At 42.0% G+C, this 24,234-nt stretch overlaps 1 protein-coding gene and 1 long non-coding RNA gene across 3 annotated transcripts in view; one reads left to right on the top strand and one right to left on the bottom strand.

Moving 5' to 3' along the window:
- The window catches only part of itgb6 (integrin, beta 6), a 67,097-nt gene extending 52,435 nt beyond the window's left edge, over positions 1–14,662 (bottom strand). Inside the window, exons 1-6 of one of the 2 annotated variants that reach the window (XM_063052316.1) lie at positions 14,027–14,662; positions 12,888–12,967; positions 11,878–12,082; positions 10,721–10,967; positions 7,455–7,620; positions 7,189–7,350 (exon numbers count right to left, since the gene is read on the bottom strand). In XM_063052316.1, coding sequence (XP_062908386.1) covers positions 7,189–7,350; positions 7,455–7,620; positions 10,721–10,967; positions 11,878–12,082; positions 12,888–12,967; positions 14,027–14,057 — 891 coding nt within the window. In that variant the 5' untranslated portion in view covers positions 14,058–14,662. Of the gene's footprint in view, positions 1–7,188; positions 7,351–7,454; positions 7,621–10,720; positions 10,968–11,877; positions 12,083–12,887; positions 12,968–13,331; positions 13,535–14,026 lie in introns of those variants that run through there. The other variant, XM_063052315.1, reaches the window with a different exon arrangement.
- LOC134348630 (uncharacterized) lies at positions 13,570–23,680 on the top strand. The gene is made up of 4 exons (XR_010018462.1): positions 13,570–13,667; positions 14,927–15,033; positions 16,923–17,073; positions 23,353–23,680. It is a non-coding gene; the product is annotated as an uncharacterized LOC134348630 (long non-coding RNA).
- Positions 23,681–24,234: the final 554 nt, after the last annotated feature.

Below are 24,234 nucleotides of genomic sequence, written 5' to 3' on the forward strand. Positions count from 1 at the left end.
ATTATTGTTATGCACGTGCCGTGCAAGAACAACAACGCAGCAGTGAGCTGAAATATTTTGACTGAGTCATGTTAGTAACGGTATATGCTGGGCATCTTTACAATGTGGGAGCTATGAACCTGGCCTGCTGAGACTTGAAAGCCCACGTGAAAAGAGAGAGCGCTCCACACGTGGGCGGTCCAATCGATTCACTGCGCGATCACACGGCTGTAGGTGCACCTGTCACATTCTCACAACTGATGTGACACGGTACAGTCAACAAGCCCAGCTGGGAACTGACGCACATCAGATCCTGGATAATCGTAAGGTTAAGAATGGTAGAATGAGCAAGCCAAGATATTCGGAAGTCGATAACTTCATTTCATTTCGGTGAGGGAGATGGGATAGGTAAACCTGGAGGTTAAAAAGTTACAGATGAGGTTTTCACCAGCTAAGCTGCTGAAACAGGTGCAGAGGCAGGAAATGTTGAGATGGTGAAAGTATGTGGTCAGAAAAGGTGCAGATGTGTGATTAGATCATCAATGAGTCAGCTAGGGTGCCAAGATTCCTTATTTGGCTCAACATCCACAACACACTTGCCAGAAAAATTGATGGCAATAAGAAGCCATTGTTTGTGAGTACAGTCCCACCCAGCTATATGACAGCAATGTTTTTAGGAAAATATTAACTCTCTGGTTCCTTAAGTTTGTCATAGCCAGGGGTGGTAATGGGGATAGGCTACTGCTATCTATTAAATGCTCCCAATGGCATGCATCTCAAATAGCCTCTGACAACCAATGCTCCTGGCCTTCACATGTGGCTTAGCTACTAAACCCAGCAGAACCGTTTCTACTGACAGAAGGAGGGGCAAAGGTGGGTTACTGGCATCTTCAAACCAGTCACTTCGGGTAGCTGGGGCTCATCAGCCATGGCTGGTGATGCTGCCTGGCCTGCTGAGTTCCTACAGCATTTTGGGTGTGTAGCCATGGTTGGCAGCTCATCCAGGAGAAGGAAAACCCTGATCTCAAATCTCTACTGCCTTGCGGCTGTACCCGCTGATGGGGAAGGCTTTGAGAGAAAACCCCAAGGAAAAGTCCCTAACGCAGTCCTTTGTTGAGTTTAATGCTGTCTGGCAACTTCTGTGATGCTGCTGGTACCAAACTGTATGGGTCTCTGCCGTTCCTTTGGATTCATCAGCTGCGTGGAGAGGGGCAGCATGCTTCATGGGCAACAGCTTGCTCTCCACATCGCACTGCCCTGTCTTCTGTACTGGCTTGCGTATCACGTAGTCAGCTGGGATGCCGCATCCATGGTTGATCCTGACCAACAGAGTGCCTCAGAATAACTCACTTCTCTAATTGTAAATCAAACGCAAAAGCCATTTAGTGTCTTTCCATTCTACAATGTTTCTTCTCACTTCCTGTGACAGAAGAGAAATGCTTTGGGTCACAACCAAATAGACTGGAACACTGTCACAAAAGACAAGATCAACAGTGCAAGGTGACGCACCATAATTTCTGAATGAGTCAGTGTCTGCATTCACTCAAGATATCTGCATGTTTGCTCCGGAAATACAGATGAAGCCAGATGTACCTACCTGGCTTCACCTATCAACTTCTAGCTATCCTCCTTCCCTCCTCTCCACCTTTTATTTTGGCGCCTTCCCTCTTCCTGAAGAGGGGTCTCGGCCCGAAGCACCAACAGTTTACTCATTTCCGTAGGTGCCGCCTGGCCTGCTGAGCTCCTCCAGCGTCTTGTGAGTGTTGATTTGGATTTCCAGCATCTACAGAATTTGTGTTTATCAAATATAACCAGCAAAGTTTTCAATAATATTTGCTCATGTTGAAATTCAACTTATAAAAAGCCTTAAACTTAAAAATAGTTAACCTTTCAGAATAGCTTTAGGAAGCTTTAATGCATGAATTCTGTAAAACCAAGTAAAGCTGCTTGGGAAAGCTGCCTTAGGAAACCATACATATTTTTAAAAAGCAAGAGAGATGTCTAACACTTTTGTGTCAAACAGAAATTGTGAATTACTACGAGACATTCTGCTGAATTTTTTTTTAAAAGCACAAAATCATAGACATTTATGGCACAGGAAGAGGCCATTTGGCCCATTGTGTCAATGCTGGCCAAATGTTAGCTGTTTAGGCTACCCTGACTTCCCAACTGACAGTCCTTGTATGTAACAGCCCATCAGGTGGTCCCCAGCTATCTTGTGACTGTGATGAGGTTTCTGTCTAACCCACCTTCCAGGCAGTGAATTCCTGATCTACATAATATTGTTGGGAATCTCAGCTCAATACTCCAATTCAGCAGGCCTTGTAATTTCTTCGCAGACTTCTTCCACACTTTCACCTTTACTGCCACAGTGAGGTGACCAGATCTGTACAGGGAACGGTACTCCCTCCTGTCTGTAATTGTAGCTTTCAAAATTCACACCCTCTCTTTTCTGGAGACCTTGCCCTTCCATGCCACCATTCAGCACCGCACGAAAACTTATTCATCTTGTAGCCCTTCGGCATATTGTTCATTCCTCTTGTCTCTGCTAGTTATGGAAACCCTATACATTAATATATGGATTGCATGTTTTCCTTCATATTTCAGCCCAGCAACCTCCTCCCCCACCCCCCACAGCCTAATCACAGAACAATTTACAATAACCAATCAACCTATCAACTGGTAGGTACATCTTTGGATTGTGGGAGGAAACCCGAGCACTGGGAGGAAAACACCACGGTCACAGGGAGAACGTACAACCTCCTTACCAGGCAGCGGCGGGAATTAACCCTGCATTGCCTGTACTGTAAAGCATTGTGCTATGACGTTACTGGGCTGCCTCAATTTTTCCACTGTGCTGCTGTTTTGAGATTCATAACAAAATCAGTTGATGACTGACAAGTTTAAAGACCATAAGATCTGGAGTTGGCCAGTGGTGTAGTGGCATCAGCACAGGACTTAGAGGGTGTTGGGCCTGAGTTCCCAACCTGGGCAGCAGCAGTTTCTGAGTGGTCAGAAAGGCTTGGCAATCTACTTCCGTATCTTGTCAAGAAAACCCTACGGACAACTACACTATCAATCGTGCAGTCCCTATGGACACTAGACTATCCATAATGTGCACCCAATAGACAACTATACTATCCACAGGGTCGCCATGAGTCGACGGGGACTCAACAACAACAACAAGATATAGAGGCACAATGGGACACATCAAGTCTGCTCTGTCATTTCTCAGGGCTGAGTGTGTCTTCACCTGTGCCAACCCCGGTTCCTGGCACTCCTACTCTGTTACCTGTCCCATGCCCCTCCCACACTGCTCCACCCTCATCATTCCCCAACATCTGTTGCTCCCGCCAGATTTCCCTCCAGGCTCGACAAGAAGCTCAGAGACCTCGGCCTTCACCTTGCCTTGTGGAGCTGGATCCTGTTCTTCCTGTCAGATCACCGGCAGGTGGTAAGAGTGGGCTCCCTCACCTCTACCCCTCTGACCCTCAACACAGGTGCTCCTCAGGGTTGTGTACTAAGCCCCCCTCCTTTATTCTCAGTATACCCATGACTGTGTCACCATCCATAGCTCCAATCTGCTAATCAAATTTGCTGACAAGGCCTAATCTCAAATAATAATGAGGCAGCCTACAGAGAGGAAGTCATCACCCTGACACAGTGGTGTCAAGAAAACAACCTCTCCCTCAATGTCACAAAAACGAAGGAGGTGGTTGTGGTCTACAGGAGGAATGGAGATAGGCTAACCCCTATAGACATCAATGGAAATGGGGTTGAGAAGGTGAACAGCTTTAAATTCCTCAGCATAAACATCACCAAGGATCTCACGTGGTCAGTACATACCAGCTCTGTGGTGAAAAAGGCACAACAGCGCCTCTTTCACCTCAGATGGTTGAAGAAGTTTGGTATGGCCCCCAAAATTCTAAGTACTTTCTATAGGGGCACGAGTGAGAGCATCCTGACTGGCTGCATTACTGCGTGGTATGGAAACTGTACCTCCCTCAATCGCAGGACTCTGCAGAGAGTGGTGCAGACAGCCCAGCGCATCTGTAGATGTGAACTTCCCACTATTCAGGACATTTACAAAGAAAGGTATGTAAAAAGGCCCGAATGATCATTGGAGACCTGAGTACTATAATTGCACATTGAACAGAGATGTAACGTAAAGATTTTAGTCCTCGTGTGAAGGATGTAAGTAATAAAGTCAATTATGACTGGTTACCAACAATGCAGAAAATTACCCAGGTACATCCCGTTCAGAAATGTAGGACAAATTCAACCCATCGCTGCAGGAGTCGGGCATGATGGATCCTTGAACAGAATGTTAAAACCATTTGGCAGAATGTGTCAAAAATCAGAACTCACCGATAAGCACCAAGACCTTGCTTGGTTGGCAGTGAGAGGAGCTCACCCCTTCAGATTATTCCTGCACAGTGTTTCGCCCCTAGCACTCTGATTTGCAGGCTGTTCCCACAAATGCATAGGGACACACGTCAAGTGTTGCTGGAAGATCAAAGGTGCACTTTAGTCTGCCTGAAATGTGTTGATCTGCCAACTCAACCACATGTCCATAAGGTCAGTCTGCCTGAAACATGTTGTTGTTTTGAAAGATCACCATGTCCATGAGGAAATGTTGCTGTTTGCACAGCTCAGGCTGCAGGAGTACATCCTGAGGGATGCCCTGCGGCTTGGTGCAGCCAGCACAGGGGTCTTCTGGGGAAGAACTGTATCCACACTCCTGTTCTCAATATACCAATGAGGGGCTGAGCCCTGAGGCCTCTCAAATTAAATGTGTGTTTTTCAACAAGGCCACATGGGTGGCAATGGTACATTGTACGCAGAACGTACAGAGCAGACAACCCTATCAATGTAAAGTCATGTACTACTTGTGTAGGAATATAGGTTTATGATTATAGTTACACACATAAAAGTTGCTGGTCAGGACGAAGGGCCGCGGCCCGAAACGTCAACTGTACCTCTTCCTAGAGATGCTGCCTGGCCTGCTGCATTCACCAGCAACTTTTATGTGCATTGCTTGAAATTCCAGCATGTGCAGATTTCCTCGTTTATGATTATTGTTCATTGTTTAAATAAAAATACTTAGCCATCACCTCCAGTTGCAAATGCTACTCATGTTCACGACTCCCTCCCCCTCCCCCTCCCAGGGGTATTCCTGACCTCAAATGCACAGCTGGGACTCACCCAGGACACCCAGCTTACACCCTTGAGTAATGACTGCCGAACTATCAAGATTACTGAACAACTGGAGAGCGGATTATTGAAGTTTCGCTCTAAATGCTCCTTCGATATGAATGGGTGCTTAATCTCCCAATATATCTTCAGTTCTTACACCATGAGCTCTTCCCCTGTCCCCTGAGAAATACCAGGAATTGAACTCTGTAGCATTGTAATTAACCTTTTACACAATTATGGAATTTCATAAACTGGATGATTCTGGTCTAAGCAAACCATTCTGAAATAAAACTAATCACATTCAAAGACTTCATTTACTGAAAATATGCATCAATATTTCATATGCAATTTGAAGTGTTGTTGGATGAGTAAACAGCGAATTTTTCAGCGGTGGGAGTATTTGCAGTCAAGTCGACATGTCAAACATTTACACAAGTCTCCTCCGCACAGACTGCTCCCCCACCGTCAACAACTTCCCATTTTTAAACCACTGGGCCAGATGGTACCCAAACCAGCCCAGACATGTCGGTTGCGCTCGGTCCTCGTCCGCTGCTAGCATTGTTACCACCAGGGGGAGCAAGCCATGAACAGCACCAAGGCCACTGGAAGGGGAAATGAGCTCCCCCACCCCCACAGGAGCATCCTGATGACCTCCTGACAGCACATGCAGCTTGGAGGCTTTCTCACCAGTCTCAGTATTACTGATGATCAAAGATAGTTGGAAAAGATTAAACTGATTAAGAAAATATCCCAAACATAAACATTAAAATAACATCACACACAAAATGCTGGTGGAACGCAACAGGCCAGGCAGCATCTATAGGAAGAGATGCAGTCGACATTTCAGGCCGAGACCCTTCGTCAGGACTAACTGAAAGAAGAGATAGTAAGAGATTTGAAAGTGGGAGGGGGAGGGGGAGATCTGAAATGATAGAGGAAGACAGGAGGGGGAGGGATGGAGCTAAGAACTGGAAAGTTGATTGGCAAAAGGAATACCAGGCTGGAAGAGGGAGAGGACCATGGGATGGGAGGCCTAGGGAGAAAGGAAGGGGGAGGGGAGCACCAGAGGAAGATATAGTGAGAGGGACAGAGGGAGAAAAGGAGTGAGAAAGAAAGGGGGAAAAAAATAATAATAAATAAGGGATGGGTAAGAAGGGGAGGAGGGACATTAACGGGAGTTAGAGAAGTCAATGTTCATGCCGTCAGGTTGGAGGCTACCCAGACGGAATAACCTGCAACCTGAGTGTGGCTTCATCTTTACAGTAGAGGAGGCCGTGGATAGACATGTCAGAATGGGAATGGGACGTGGAATTAAAATGTGTGGCCACTGGGAGATCCTGCTTTCTCAGGCAGACAGAGCATAGGTGTTCAGCGAAACAGTCTCCCAGTCTGTGTCGGGTCTCGCCAATATATAGAAGGCCATATTATTCAGCACACATTAAACTGGTAATTTTAACCATGAACTTTAAGTCAGTGACTTCATTCAGGAAAACGGAGTTTAAGCTGAGGGACCAGATACAGGTGGCATCTAGCCTCAAAGCGAAGGAAGCCAAAGGTAAGAGCAGGAATGGAGTAAGGGGCGAGAGCTGTAGCCACAACATGGTGGCACAGCAGCATGGCAGTTAGCGTAATGCTTTACAGTAACAGGGACCTGGGTTCAATTCCTGTTCCTGCCTGTAAAGTGTCTGTACATTCTCCCTGTGACCGTGTGTGTTTCCTTTGGGTGCTCCAGTTTCCACCCACAGTCAAAAGACCTACTGGTTAGTAGGTTAATTGGTAATTGTACATTGTCCCGTGATTAGGCTAGGGTTAAATCAGGGGTTGCTGGGTAGCACGACTCAAAGGGCTGGAAGGGCCTATTGTGTGGGGTACCACAACAAATAAATATCATCCTGACAACTACACTGCAATACACAGACACATAGTCCAGACACACTTAGGCCGTTGAGTTTGTTTTCTTCCATTACTGATGTCTTAGAAATATTTCTGAATTAAAAATTAAACTACTACTACCATTGTTCTTGTCTTGGCGTATATGTTCTGGCTGTCCAAATGGCATTTTCCATCATGAGGAACAACAATACCAGCCAACTTGCTGTCCATTCCAAAGTGCGTATCAGCATCACTCACAAATACCAATAAGTGCAAGGAATCATTTCGCCAACCGATTTTTTCCTAAAATATAGATTTGTAATACTTCAAGTTATCTTAAGGCATTTAAAATCATTCTTCAACTTTGCAAAACAAAGACCAAACTCCCAGCTCGGTAGCTAATTTACCTTGCACACAGTGGCTTGTAATATGGCATCAAATCCTCCTTCGGGTGTATCTACATTTGCAGAAATCTGTTGATTTTGAACAACTTCATTAAATTTTATGGTGTCTTCAGTCAGCGAGAGCAAGTGCTTATAACCGAATGCAGGCAAGCATTGATCATACACAACCCTAATTTGAAAGAAATACACGTCATAGATTTCTGTTTGCAAGCACAAGATGTTTCATGAGTTTGTGAAATAACATTAATTTCACATTGCATTAATATTGTGAAACCTGTGTGGGACAAGTCGTAGCATTTAGGTTTGGTTACACTTCTTGTGCTCAGCTGTATATAATGGCATGAATAGCAAAGTCTGGACAGTTTCAGCATTTTCATCATTTAGAGTCAAAATTCAGAGCACGCAAGTGAACAGACATTGAACCCATGAACACTACTTTTATTTCTATTTTTGCACTACTTATTTAACTATTTTATATATACACATACACACCTAATGTAATTCACAGCCTTTTCCCGTCGTTAGGTATTGCATTGTACAGTTGCCGCAAGGACAACACATTTCATGGCATATTCAGGTGATAAGAGACCTGATTCTGATTTTAAACCAGTTTTGAGACCAAGCACACTAGGAGTGAGATAGTCCCCTTAGAAAGTCTGACATTATTTGCTCATAGTCAAATAAGGCTCCCAGGATTAATAATTACAAGATTAATATCACTGTCAGGAGCAAATGCCTTTGTGTTAATGCTAAGACAGATTTTATGAATGCACTCCAGTATCAATATCGGTATTATAAATACTTGTAACAAAATTTAAGAGATATCTTGACAGGTCCTTTAATGAATAGGGCAGAGAGGAAGGAGGAATTAATTCAATTCATTGTAGGTAGGCTTTATGATCAGCATTGATGTGATGGGCTGAAAAGTCTATTTCTATGCTCTACAACTCTATGATTCAATGACTCCAGTTCATGACTAATGCAATAACACTTGCATTACTTGAGTTGAATGTATATTATTCACTTGTATAGATCTCAGCTAATTAGACAACTTATTTTAGAATGCAGAAATGATATTTACAGTAGATCCATAAATGAAGAAACACGAGTGGAATGGATAACATTATTGAAAATGATCCTACTGTCAAAATAACTGAGGCCAAAGTCATTCATTATTAATTTTGTGTAACTTCAGATAAGGGACAGATAGGTAGTAAGATGTCAGTCTGGGGAAGTTACTGTCTGAATTATATCTTGTATTGCAAGCCCTGCTAGCATAAGATTTCAAAGTCTCACCATGTACAGGTCTTTCATTTTGTCAATCTGTTAAACTTATATAATAGATAACAACTAAATTCCCTACTGAAAGGTGTTAATATCAGAAAATTACCCTCACAAGGCAATATTCTAAGTTATTGAAATCTCTTTGGATCTCAAAATTACAGAGTCTTCAAAATTCAAGGCCAGAGGGGTGATTTTTCATTGGTGTAAAGAGGTCAAATCAAGTTTGCAAATCTATTTTAATCCAGGCTAGTCAAATTTTCAAATCAAATGGAGCTGAAAAATGGCACTCATAGGATGACAGTTCTCAGCATCTTTATTTCCTTCATGCATGATTTTTCAAAAAAATATTTAATCAATTTACTGTAATTTATGCTTCCTTCCAAGACCATCAGCTTTAATTTCCCCAATCTTTATCTGATTACCTAAAGACAAACCCTTTTAGTTTTCCAGTTCACTCAGGTCCTCAATCTCCCATTTCCTATGCTATTTGTTATGAGTTTGTTCTCTTTAAAGAAACAAATACCAGACCCCCCGCCCAAAAAAATGTTAAAGACAACAGAAAGCAAATACAATTAAATATCTTGATACACCAATGTGATCCGTTATTGTTCTATGTAGTTAGTTATGACTTCATATTCCTCAAAAAATGCCTTTGATTATACACTGTACTAGTGCTAATTTCAGACCACACCTCAATGGTGTTATTGTGGCTTTTAACAAGACTTGTTTCATTCTGCTGTGTCGTATCCATGCCTGATGAGGTTTAGAATATTGGGAGAGAACAAATGACATGATGGGCTCTTTTTCAAAAGCTTTTATCTATTTCAAATCTGTACGTTTATTTTATGCAAAGGGCAAATGCTGCATCAAAGCTGAACCCGTCTGTAGAAAACAGATTGAAAATCCTTTCAGTTGAAAAGGTCATTCATTCTGTTTGTGTCCAAATGAGCCTTAACTCCATCCTGCACGGTGCAATGCTTATGACCTGAATGCATAATAGAATAAACTACAGGTTGATAAATTTAAATCTACGAAAATACAATCTAAGCATTTGACAAGCTGATTCTAAACTAGTTTCAATGGTAGAAACCTCTTCCCCCATAAAGTTTAGAACAACTGCACTGGGGAACAAATAATGTATTTTAAGGTTAAAAGCAAGTAAGACTTATTTAACAATCAGCAGAATTTGCTGTTTTAATTAGCTGAGCAATAAGTTTTGTTTTAATTTGATGTTAAAGTCCTAGGATACCAGGAAAACAGCCCCATTTGTGAACAGGAGAAACTGTAAGGAAAATGTTTCCTCCTTGGCATATACTAAAATGAAATGGAAGTCTGTAAGACAAAATACTTGTCGTGTGACCGTTTTGAAAAAGTACACAGTCCACAGCAATGTTTTGAGAGAGTCAAGGAAGTTCGTCTGCAGCCAGCATAGTAGAAAGTGGTGAAAAAACATGTTTGTCTGGGCTGAAGGTGAAAAGGGCTGGTACAGCTGCTACCATCAAGGGGTGGAGAAGTACCAGTGTAAATGGTTTTGATGGATGTAAAAGGGCACTTCTTTGGTGCAAGGGGGAAAGAGAGTTTTCTCCTGGGGTAGGTCATGGCTAGGAAGATAGTATGGAGAGAGAGACAGATGTGTGAAAGTCTGTCAGCTCATTCGGACGATGATATGTATTATTTTTGATTTCTGTACTGCTACTATTTACTGCTGTAGAGAGTTGTTTTTCCTTTGTGTATTGTACTTATGCTAGTTCTAAAAGTGTTTTCTTGTGGTCTTGAACATGTGCGCTGTCCTTTTGTCTGCGATTATATTGAGCTGAATGACGAAAGAACACATAATGAATTTTAAAACAATTTTCATCTACAGTAACCTAGATGATCTTAATCAAAGGCACGTTGTACAATATTGCCTGACAACACCTGGCTCTAAATCCCCACGCTTCTGACAAGAACTCGACATGGATATTAATACAAAATGAACTACATACCAGCAGGGATTAATTAAATCAACCTGAGTTGTTTTGATATAAGGAGACACTGGCTTTTCTACGAATGCACCAAAGCCTAGTTTAAAGTTGCTGGTTAATTTGGCCATCTCCTTGGATAACGAAGATCCCAGTTCTTTAATTCTGGCTAGATCATCAACCATAGAGCCAGAAAGATCCATTAGATAATAGAGGTCAACTGGATAATCTTCAGCCTGGCGCACATCCACTCCAAATGTCACCTGATTGCCTGACAGAAAATTATAGATTAAATCCAGAAATAATCATAAGAGTTGACATATTAAATATTTGTAAGTGTAAGATGTCTGCTTGCATCATATCACTGGTAACTTTATTACTCTTCTTCTTCATTCTGTGCATCATGTGTTAGGCTAAGTTTTTAGGCTAAGGAACCCCTAAGTTTCTGATACAAAAACCTCACAAGCCCAGTGTTTTTGACTGCATGGTACAACTTGAGTAGAAAACTCTACAAAAGTTAGTGAACTCAGCCCAGTACATCGCTCTCAACCATTGAGCGCATCGCCATGAAAGCAGCATCCATCATCCGAGATCCTCACCACCCAGGTCTTGGTCTTTTCCTACAGCTACCATAAAAAAAAACCTCAGGACTCGCACCACCACATTTACTACCCCACAATCATCAGGCTCTGGAACAGGAGGGGATAACTACACTGACTTGCCCATCGATTGAGGTGCAGCAACAACCAATCTCACTCCAAGGACCCTTTGTCGTGTTATCTCGTGTTCTCATTACGTATTTATCTATGCATTGCGCAGTTTGTCGTCCTTCATTGATCCTGCTATAGTTACTATTCCTTTTGCTGAGTATGCCCGCAGAAAAGTCAATTTCAGTGTTCTTTGTGGTGACACTATGATAATAATATTTACTTTGAAAAGAGATTGTGCCGGCTCATGCGAGGTCAATGGAATATTCACAATATCAAGCGAATTGCCTATTTAAATTAATGATCAGAAGTCTTTTACGGCAATTTAAAGCATTGTTGCCAGCTATTCTGGCTCTAGTATTTTCAGGTACAAGGGCAAGTATAATGGCGAAGGATCAATATTACAGTGAAACCTTGGTTGTGCCCGCTCCTCTTTCAGGCATATTCACGGTGCTACCCCTCCATGGAGTTTACCTGGTCGCAGATTAAGTATGAGTTTTTGGGGAGACATTTGTATCCTTTTCTCGTCCCCCTTTTGTCGACTCAAGCTTAAAGTCTCATTTCTTATAATATGAACGTGGCTAACTGGGAACTCGATAAACTCCAGAGAACACCCTCGTCCTAAAAGGTCGTCGAGAGCGCCGCACCTTCCACCGGAATTTAAATCAACATTGAAGTCCTAAAATAAACAATTTGCATTACATGTCGGCATTGCAAAGGATAAATTTTCCAAACTAAAACAGGTCACGGAATGTCACCCGAGTAAAGAAACGGTTTGAAACTCTGAAACTTTGTATTTACTTTCTCGATGTCTTCTTATAGGTGTACCTCACTGAATATAGCTGTACTTTACCGCGATTAGAAACACATTATTCAAAAGTTCGTTTAAACGCTCTTCAATAGACTTCATTTTGTAATATCAGTAAAATTTCTTCAAACGATTTTTCCCATTTATCCTAAGTTTAATTTATGTAAGCATTCGTTTTGCTGCAAACAATTTGAACTGGATTTTGTATTTATTTTTTGCTGTAAGGTGTTGCAAACGTTTTCTTCCCCAGGGTTTATCAATGATTTTTTTTTGCAGTTATCTAATTAATCTAGATCACGGTGATTGAATGCGAGTGAGGCAGTATAAATTTCCGCCCTGAAATGCCTTATTTTAGGGCAGATTATTTATTTTCATAATTTCTTGCCTTCGGGAGTGTTTGGGCGAAGAGGAGGCCAAGAGGAAAACTAGCAGTTCGTGTTGAGTCTTTCAAAATCACATAAAATGGGTTATTCATTTACTTCTTCTGTCGTACATATAATCGCAATTACTGTACCACAACGCCCAAGTTTCCAGGAGAAGGCGTGGTTTTAGTAGGTTAATTATTAATCTCGTGGTCCCTCCACAACCAGAATGAAAAGGAAGATGCAGAGGATCGCTCCAAAGCCTTATTAAACAGCGTACTAAATAAAAAGTACTTTTAAAGAGTTGTTCCTACCTCTTGAAAACACCAAGCGCATTGATGTCCGAGTTTTAGACAGTCTTCACAAGTGTCTGCATTTCCAGAAGAGCAAGAGCCTGCGGAGAAAACAACGGAGGCATTGTAGTCGGAATTATCGCTGAAGCATACAGTGAAGGGTCTCAGCCCGAAACGCCGACTGTTTACTCTTTTCCATAGATGCTGCCTGGCCTTCGGAGTTCCTCCGGCATTTCATGTGTGTTGATTACAAAATAGTAGATTGATAACATGTGAATGGCACCGTCACATGCTGTGCTACATTATATTATAAAAAGGAATTTCAATATCACGTGCTGCACAATCAGCTTCAGCGCACGTTACCAGAAATACTCAAGACCGAATCAGAATATATTGGAATCGTTTTCACGCTGCCTAAATGCCAGTCCTTAAAGCAAGTAAATACTCCTCTGACCATGAACTCACCTGCAACACTGCCTAACGTCCTTCCTAGAAGCAGCACGATTGTTACCAGGTCTACTGTCATATCTTTCGATCTGAACGCACAATAAACAGGTTAAAAAAGGGGGATAAGTTCCAGGCAGCAAGGAAATTACCCGAAAAGCTGCCGATACCTGCGGCCTCAGGTTTTGTGAGGGAGGAGCCTCAACCAGCGAGCATGGGGCGTGCAGCCTACCTTCCACCTGCGGAGGTGGAGCAGATGGCTCACACTCCGAGACGCTGAGGGGTATAGTCGCCATGGTGTAGACGCCTCGCCCCTGTCCTTCGCCAACTTCCTTCTTCCTTTTATGGTAAAGGCAGGTATGCAGAAAACCTTTGCGAAAGGCAGATCTGCAAAGAAATGTACGGGAGAGGCGGCCACCCGCTTCCGGCAATTTGCAGAGTAACCTTGTATTCACTTGAGCAACATCAGTATACAGTTGTACTGCACACCTGACAGCTCACAAACTTCCCCGTCACACTTGTGTTCAGATCGGTTCAACTTGCAGCTCCGGAATTTCTGCGAGAGTTGTTGAACGATTGCTACGTGCAAACCAAACACCAAATAATGGTTTTAAAAACAGTATTATCCGTATCGTAACAAGCGCCTGTGGCAGATAAAACGTCCTTCTCGTTATTTGCGTGCTATCTTTACAGTTTACAAGTCTGAACAAACATACCCGATTCTGAAGTAGCCCTGGTCGATGGCATTCCTCAGAGTCTCAGCGAGTGGAGGCTTGTCCAGCAAAACACTTTCAGCAAGTAGGAAAACAACTTCAGCAAGATGAAGTTGCAAAACAAAAAAATCAAAACCCCATGGATTCTATTCCGCAACGCATTCTAATATGTCAGATTATTTTCCTTCCCTTAATCTACCTGTTTTCTCTCAGCGTATTCCGAGACTGTCCTCCCGATTGGTTGACATCTCCCGTGCTGTCACGTTTTGGGGTTCTCGCCCCAACATCCCAATCCAAATTATTCGTGACTGTCAGAAATTTGTTAGCTTTGCGGCAGCAGTACAATGCAATTCATGATTAATACAGAAAAATCCTGAATTACAGTATGTATATTAAACATGCAAATAAAGAAAGAAATAAAAAATAGTAGTGGGTAGTGTGCATGGGTTTAATGAATACTTAGAAATCGGAAGACAGAAGTGAAGAATCTGTTTCTGAATTGTAGGAGCATTGTTAACGATTTGGATTGAAGATCCTTCTTCAGTGAATCCAGAACCTTCCTCTCTGGGTATTGACCTACTGCCCTCTACTGTGCATATTGTCTTGTTTATTATCTATTGTAATGCCTGCACTGTTTTGTGCACTTTATGCAGTCCTGGGTAGGTCTGTAGTTCAGTGTAGTTTTTGTATTGTTCACGTAGCACCATGGTCCTGAAAAACATTGTCTCGTTTTTACTGTGTACTGTACCTGCAGTTATGGTCGAAATGACAATAAAAAGTGACTTGACTTGACTTGATAACTCTGTTTTTCTTTCCACCCATTCCGTCTAAACTGCTAAATATTTGCCTGCATTTTCTGATCCAAATTTCCAGCCTCTGAAGATTTTTCTTCTGTTTTCATAGGATCATAGTTCCCTTCCGTGGGTTCCAATGTCAAAAACATTGTTGCTTCTCCAGTATTCATTTCCCAGGCTCTCTGCAACCATTGGTCACATTTATTTTAATATCAGGTAAGCTTAATTTTTACTTTTTAAATCTTCATTAATTTGTCCTTCCTGTGGCGACCAGTTAAAATATTGTCGAATGTAATTTAAATATTGGTTATTGTAGGTTCCACACACCAAACTCAGCTTTCTATATTGTTTTGCCTCTCTCAGCTGAACGTACCCATTCCTTGGAGAGCTTTAGTTTAAACCATATATCCACGTGGGCACATGGCCAAGTGGTTAAGGCACTGGACTAGTGATCTGAAAGTCGTGAGTTCGAGCCCCAGCTGAGGCAATGTGTTGAGCAAGGCACATAGCCACACATTGCTCTGCGGCGACACTGGTGCCAAGCTGTATCGGCCCTTGCCCTTCCCTTGGACAAAATCGGTGTCGTGGAGAGGGGAGACTTGCAGCATGGGCAACTTGCTGGTCTTCCATACAACCTTGCCCAGGCCTGCACCCTGGAGAGTGAAGACTATCCAGGGGCAGATCCATGGTCTCGCAAGACTAATGGAAGCCTTAAACCATATATCATCTGCTTATAAAGACATTATTTTGGCTCTCTTACCCCATCCAGTCCAACCTCAAATTCCATTCACTCTCAATCCTTTCCCATGCCAAGATGCTCCATGCCAACTGATTCATTTTTTTAAATTCAAAGATCCAAAGTTCATTTATTATGAAATTAAGCATGCAGTATACAACCTTGAGATTCATCAGAATTAGGTATGTGACGTGAAATTTGTTAATTTAGCAACAGAGTTCAATGCTGTTCAATTCATAATCTAGCAGAGAGAGAAAAAAAATAATAAATCAAATAAAACTTAATAAGTAAACAAGTAAATCAATTACATATATTGAATAGATTATTTAAAAATGTGCAAAAACCGAAATACTGTATATTAAAAAAAGTAAAGTACTGTCCAAAGCTTCAAAGTCCATTCAGGGATCAGACGGCAGAGGGGAAAAAGCTGTTTCTGAATCGCTGAGTGTGTGCCTTCAGGTTTCTGTATCTCCTACCTGATGGTAACAGTGAGAAAAGGGCATGCCCTGGGTGCTGGAGGTCTTAAATAATGGACACTGCCTTTTTGAGACACCGCTCCCTAAAGATGTCCTGGGTACTTTGTAGGTTAGTACCCAAGATGGAGCTGACTAGATTTACAACCTTCTGCAACTTCTTTCGGTCCTGTGCAGTAACCCCTCCATACCAGACAGTGATGCAGCCTGTCAGAATGCTCTCCACACTACAACTATAGAAGTTTTTGAGTGTATTTGTTGACATGCCAAATCGCTTCAAACTCCTAACGAAGTATAGATGCTGTCTTGCCTTCTTTATGACTACATCAATATGTTGGGACCAGGTTAAATCCTCAGAGTTCTTGACACCCAGGAACTTGAAGCTGTTCACTCTCTCCACTTCTGATCCCTCTATGAGGATTGGTATGTGTTCCTTCGTCTTACTCTTCCTGAAGCCACAATCAGCTCTTTGGTCTTATTGACGTTGAGTGCCAGGTTGTTGCTGTGGCACCATTCCAATAGTTGGCATATCTCACTCCTATACGCCCTCTCGTCACCACCTGAGATTCTACCAACAATGGTTGTATCGTCAGCAAATTTGTAGATGGTATTTAAGCTATGCCTAGCCACACAGTCATGTGTATATAGAGAGTAGAGCAGTGGGCTAAGGGCACACCCCTGAGGTGCGCCAGTGTTGATTGTCAGCGAGGAGGATATGTTATCACCAATCTGCACAGACTGTGGTCTTCCGGTTAGAAAGTCGAGGATCCAATTACAGGGGGAGGTACAGAGGCCCAGATTCTGCAACTTCTCAATCAGGATTGTGGAAATGATGGTATTAAATGCTGAGCAATAGTTGATGAACAGCATCCTGACATAGGTGTTTGTGTTTCTAGGTGGTCTAAAGCTGTGCGAAGAGCCATGGAGATTGCGTCTGCCATTCACCTATTATGACGATAGGCAATTTGCAATGGGTCCAGGTCCTTGCTGGGGCAGGAGTTCAGTCTAGTCATAACCAGCCTCTCAAAGCATTTCATCACTGTCGATGTGAGTGCTACCAGTCGTTAAGGCAGCCCATATTATTCTTCCTTGGCACTGGTATAATTGTTGCCTTTTTGAAGCAAGTGGGAGCTTCTGCCCATAGCTGTGAGAGGTTGAAAATATCCTTGAGTACTCCTGCTAGTTGGTTGGCACAGGTTTTCAGAGCCAGACCAGGTACTCCATCGGGACCTTCTGCCTTGCGAGGGTTCACTCTCTTTAAAGACAGTCTAACATTGGCCGCTGAGACAGAGATCACAGGGTCATCAGGTGCAGCAGGGATCTTCACAGCTGTAGCTGTGCTCTCCCCTTCAAAGTGTGCATAGAAGGAAGGCATTCATCTTCCGCACAGGCAGCCATGAGACAAAGAAAACCATGGGACCCCTTCAAAGAAAATCATCAAACCCTCAAAACACAAAGAAAAGAACAAATTGCACAAGCGACAAAAAAATTGAGTGAGAAACACAGAATATAAAACATCAAACTGCTAAGTCATCGAAACAGTCCAGGAATGTTTAGCTTGCACTCAGTTCAGTTCAACCTCGCACTGCGTTCATTGACCGCAGGCCACAGAGCTAGTCTACCCAGATCAAAATAGCAACAAAGAAAGGAGCAACCAGAAACTAGAAATCCATCATAACATGAACCATAAATGCATCGATTAAACCTTGCCGAAGACCCAAGTTTTTCCAGGGATGTGGAGGTTGCTGGCAAGACTAGCATTCTTTGTCCAACCAGATTGCTCCTGAACCCAGTAGTGTTTCTGGAATTACATTCAGCTAAGAGAGGACAAGGATAGCAGTTTCCTTCCTTGAAGGATGTTGGTAAAACAAATGGGTTTTGTGACAATCCAGAATTTTATTAATCTGGAATTATGTTTATACTTAGTACTTTGAACTATGATTTTCCAGTTGGCACGGTGGGATCTAAATTCAGTTATATCGATAGTCCAGGCTGGAATTTAAACAATGTTGTAGCATTTGCTTTGTAAAGAGACAAAATCAAAGCAGTAAAGGTGATTGAAAACAGAATGATTGAAACCAAATTAGGAAGTGGTGAAATAAGCTTATTTTCTGAGACTCTTTGACCTAGACCATAGACCACTTCTACTGCCACCCATAAAATAGTGAACTGTAGAATGCCCACTTTGAGCCACAGGACAGTAAAATTTTCAGAAGAAAATTCCTATCCCCTGCAAAATAAAGAGAACTGAGAGCAAAGTATAATTTCAGGCTGCACCTGGTTTCTTGCATTAATATTCTCTAGATCTGTTTTATGGCTGTTCTCCATGTTGAAAAAGGAAGTTGTCTTGTTACAGATCAAAGTAAGTGGATTGCTACTGAGATGTTCCCTTTTTCACTTCTTTTTACAGTTCTGTTTTCCTACAGTATGTTGAGAACCAGATATAATACATGTTCAGTGATATATGTGTTCATAGAAAATAACGAAGGCATCATCATCATTATGTTCCACATCATATTGACGTAGGTGATCATGGTCCCATGACCAAGATTGTTCTTGGCAAATTTTATACAGAAGAGGTTTGCCATTGCTGCCTTCTGGGCAGGGTCTTTACAAGACAGGTGACCCCAACCATTATCAATATTCCTCAGGGATTGTCTGCCTGGTATCAGTGGTCACATAACCAGGACTTGTGATGTGCACCAGCAGCTCATACAACCATCCACCACCTGCTTCCATGGCTTCACGTGACCCTGATCCAGTGGCGAAACAGCTGATACACCTTGCCCAAGGGTGACCTGTAGGCTGGCACCTTACACCTCTCCACCTGAATGAAGGCAGCCAGTTGTAATAAAAAGAGATCAGGAAAACTGGGTGTCGATGGTACCTACATGTTCATGACCAGTATGGTGGATGGCTCGTTCTCACTCCCATCACATCATTTCACCTTTTCTATTAGAACACCTTTTCATTTTCCATTGAAACGTGGGTGGCGGGGTGACAAAGGTGTTTAAAAATACAGAACAGATCAGAAAAGAACAGTGATTTTAAAAATCAAATAGACCAGAGATACAGGATTAAATGTAAAATGTTTACAACAAAAAGTTTTGAGGATGTAGAATTCATGAACAGAATTAATGTATAAGACACAACAATGAAAAAGTCCACATCTTATAATTCAGGTCTGAACCCAGTTAATTGGTTACAGTCACTGAGATTGTTTAAGAGTTGCTAGGTATTTGTGAGAAGTAATAACAGCAGTGAATAAAAGCTAAATGTAAGAAAGTTAAAGTATGTTTTATCTTTTTGAAATTGTACTTTGATTGCTGTTTTTGATAATAGCCAGAAAATCAGTTCAGTTGCTGTATAGCAATATGTTAATGGCTAGAGTATGGTTGTCTGAAATGTTATGTAGTCCAGCTTACTGTGAAAGTTTGTTACTTGAACCAAAATTAACAATTTGAGTTGAAAAGGTACAGTAATGTGGAATGCCTGGTATGTGGGTAAGTAGGAACATTGCTGATACTTTGGAGAATTTTGTTCTTAAGTTTCAGATAGGCCAGTTGGTAGCAGTTGAGCAAAAATCTTACAAAACTGGAAAGGAATGTTCTACCTAAAGCTGCTTGGTTGAACAGGTTAGTACACCATTTAACTTACTTCTAATATCCCAGGGGCATAGAGATCAAAAAGGAGAAACCTAGAACAACAATCTGGAAATAAATTTTAAAAACCTTGAGCATGGATTGAGTATATATCCTTTTGTTCTGGCTGGTTCACGTGCCTCTGATATTTTGCTATTGTATCTGCTTTCACCACCTCCCCTGACAGTGTGTTCCAGAATCTACCGCTCTCCATGTAAATAAAATGCCTGATGAATCTCTTTCAAACTTACCCCTTCTCACTTTAAACTCGTGCTCTTTCGTGTTTGACATTTTAGGTCTGGGTAAACGTCTCTGATTCTGTGTCTTCCACAGTTTTAAATGCTTCTATCTGGACAGCCCTTCAGCTTTCAGTGCTCCAGAGAAAACAGTCCAAGTTTGTTCAACATACTATAAGTGCTGGAGCAACTCAGCAAGTTAAGCAGCACTTGTGGAGGTCACACTCAGTTACACTCAGGTTGGAGGAGCAACACCTGATACTCCATCTGGGTGGTCTCCAACCTGATGACATGAACATTGGTTTCCCCAACTTTCAGTAATTACTCTCTACTCCCCATCCTGGTTAGACTCTCACCCCTTCTCCTTCCTCACCTGATTCCCCTTCCCATCCTCCTTCCCCTTTTTTCCCATTGTCCACCGTCCTCTCCCACTAGATTCCTTCTTCTTTAGTCCTTTTGCTCTTCTACCCATCACCTCCTAGCTTCTTACTCCACCCCCGCCCCTTCACCTGGTCTCACCTATCACCCGCCATTTTATACTCTTGCTTTCCAGTCATGATGAAGGGTCTCGGTCTGTTTTCCCCTCCATAGATTTTCCTGATGTACTGAGTTCCCCCAGCACTTTACGTGTGTTGCTTAAGATTTCCAGCACCTGCAGAGTCTCTTGTGTTCGTGTTTCTACAGACTCTCCTTATTGCTAGAACTCTCTAATCCACAGAATATCTTGGTGAAACACACACAAAATGGTGGAGGAACTCAGCAGGTCGGGCAGCATCTGTCGAAATGAATAAATAGTCGACGTTTCGGGCCTAGACTCTTCTTCAGGATTAGAAAGGAAGGGAGACGATGGCAAAATAAAAAGGTCGGGGGAGGGGAAGCAGGCTGGCTAGAAGGTAATAGGTGAAACCAGGTGGCTGGGAAAGGTAATGTGCTAGAGAACAAGAAACCTGATAGGAGTGGAGAGTGGACCATAGGAGAAAGGGAAGGAGGGGCACCAGGGAGAGGTAAGAAGCCAGATTGGGGAATAGAAGAAGAGGGAAGGGGGATGAAAAATATCAGAAGGAGAAATTAATGTTCATGCCATCAGATTAGAGGTTACCTAGAGGGAATATGAGGTGTTGCTCCTCCACCCTGAGAGTGGCAGATGGAGTGGAGGTGCTCATCAAAGCAATTAATGTTGGGCCTCAGCAATGTAGAGGAGGCTGCATCTGGAGCATCAACCTCCTGCTGATCATGTGGTTCAGGGAGCCATAGACTTGCACCTCAAGTTTCCTCCATACATCGGTGCTCTTAACATCCTGTCATTACTGGATGCTTTCCTCTTACTTACGACTCTTGCTCACAATGTAACACCTCACACACATCTGCTTGCCATTCTCTGCCCATATTTCCAACTGGTCTTTGTCTTGCTATATCCTTTGACAACCTTCCTCACTTTCCACCACTCTGACAATCCTTGTGTTATCTGCAAACTCACTCATCAGCCCATCCACATTTTCACCTTAATTACATATATATATGAGGTGCCAGCACTGATCCTTGTGCCCACCATTGTTTATGGCTCTATAGTCAGAATAACACCTATCCACCACTACCAACAGACTTCCAGGGTCAAGCCAATTATGAATCCAATCTACTAAGTCACTGTGGATCACATGTGCCTTAATCATCTGGATCAGTCTACCATGAGGAACACTGTAAAATGTTTTACTAAAGTCCATGTTGATAACAGCCACTGCCCTACCCTCATTAATCATATTTGTCACCTCTTCAAAGAGCTCAGTCAGATTGAAGGTTTACATTTTGGGAGCTCAAATGAAAGGGGAAAATTATACAATTAATGATTCTTAACAGCATTGATGTACAGATGTATCTTGGCACTGAAGTCTGTAGTTTTCTAAAAGTAGACACACAACAAATAGAGTGGTTAAGAAGGCGTAAGGAAGTCACATTGCAGATATTTAAAATTTTGGTTAGGCTGTATTTGGAGTATTGTCTGCCATTCTGGTTGCCATATCACAGGAGAGATGTGGAGGTTTTGTAAAGAATGCAGAAGAAGTTTACTGGGTTGCTACCTGGATTTGAGGGTATGAGCTATAATGAGCGAATGGACAAACTTGGGTTACTTTCTTTGGACTATCAGAGGCAGAGGGGACATCCGAGGTTCATAAAATTTTGAGGGGCATGGGTGTGGACTTTGTATCTTTTCCCATGGTAGTAATGTAAAGTACTGGAGGGCATGCAAAGTTAGAAAGAGAGGTATGGGCCAAAGGTGTTAACACTGAGAGTGATACGTGCCTGGAGCAGGCTGCCAGGGGTAGAGGTAGAAGCAGGTACAATAGTGACATTTAAGTGGCTGTTAGGTAGACATACAGATATATGGAGAATCTAGGGATATAGATCATGTACAGGCAGAAGAGATTTAGTTTATTCAGGAATTGTGTTCAGTGCAGAACATCATGGGCCGAATAGCTGGTTCCTTTGCTGTATTCTATGTTCTATGTTCGAGAGGCTCTATGATGTACTTTTATGTATTGAGCCAGTCAAGTAAAGGAAAGCAGTCAACGGTTTTGAGATAACACCTCAACAGTATTTATTGCAAGTTATGTGAGGTGATCTTTGAAAGGACAGCATAGGATATATGGATCAAGATTAATTTAAATTAAATACCATGTCCTGTATTGTTTTTTTTATAAGTCAAGAAGATAAATATGCTTGGATGAATTAGCTGTTCTAGATAAAGAGATGCCCGTTTCCTCCATGGGAGATACCAATTTGCTTATGCCTTCTTCTAGGACATCACACAATCTGGAACATGCTTCTCCATGCTTTCAATAATTGTTGGTCATGTGGAATTTTTTTTTAAAGGAGACACTATTGACATACAGTATATATCTCTGTGCATTGCAACAGAACTTTGTTAAAAAATAAACTGTTTTCTAGACTGTTCTTTCAGCTACATTTTCTTAACTGTCTTCTAAATGATTAATTCCATTCAGTCGCTTTTGAATCAATCTATCTGCCAACAAAATTGATCATCTTTGTTGTTGAATCCATGCGTGCAGAGACACAAGATAGGGATGATTTTACCATTGTTTGGCTGTCCTGGCTGCTGCGTGCAGACCTTTCCTGCAGGTAGAATGGAAAGTGAGTGTGTTTTGTTGTAAAGAGTATGACAACTGTAGGAGCATCTTCACCCTGTGTGCACATTCAGAGGAACAACAACATGTCTCAGTGACATGAGCTGACAGCTACTTGCAAGAAAATGGTCAAAATGCAAAAAAAAAATAGAGAATGACAATATTTCACATCAGGATCAGTGATATTTGAACACTATTGCTACACTATCCCAAGTAAGGTAATTGGATTTCTTTAAGCATTGCACTCTGAAGATAGCATTTGTATAATTTTCCATCTCCCTCCTTTTTTTTCCTTGAACTCTCTGGCAGGTCATTTCCCAGATATGTGAGGGAAGAAAGCTATCCTCAGAGCCTTCACCTTGAACATTTCCTACCATCAATTTCGACATTTTGCCCTCACGGATCCCCACCAACCAGGTCATGTTCTGTTTTCGCTGCTGCCATCAGGAAGAAGGTACAGGAGCCCCAAGACTCATACCATCAGGTTCCTGAACCAGAGGGGACAACGTGTCTTGCCCAATTACTGAACTGTTCCCACAACCTATGGACTCGCTCTCAAGGACTCTTCATCTCATGTTCTTGATACTTATTGCTCGTTTATTATTATTATTTCTTTCTTTTGAATTTGCACACTGGTTGTTTTCCCTGTTGGTGCGGTCTTTCATTGATTCTATAATGGATATTGGATTTATTTAGTATGCCTGCAAGAAAATTAATCTTGGAGTTGTATATGGTGACATATACAGTATGTACATTGAAAATAAATTGACATTGAACCCTATTTAATTTTAAACTACTCCCCAAACCCCAACAAACCTATTATCATGACTTAAGAATTGCACCTCTTAATTGAATCCAAATGAGTCTGAATATTTAAAATAGTTTTGTCAATTGTTCACCAAAATACTCAAAACATAAGTCAGATCGATCAATTATCACAATGCCATGCATATTTTAAGCTGTGTTCAGCTCTGAGTGCATTAGTTTTGCAAGTCAGGGAGTCTTCCTTGTGCAACAACATGTTCTTGTAGTACTTTTCTTATCAGTTTCTTCTGAGCATAATTTACTTCAGCTTCCATGACGATTGGGGAAGTAGTAGCTTTCAGTGCAAAAAATCCACATCCGTGTTCTCTCCCCATAGTTTCACTGACCACTGATACCACAGTATAATCTCAATTCAAGAGAAGACTG

Source organism: Mobula hypostoma, chromosome 6, assembly GCF_963921235.1.
Source record: "Mobula hypostoma chromosome 6, sMobHyp1.1, whole genome shotgun sequence".
NCBI lineage: Eukaryota > Metazoa > Chordata > Chondrichthyes > Myliobatiformes > Myliobatidae > Mobula > Mobula hypostoma.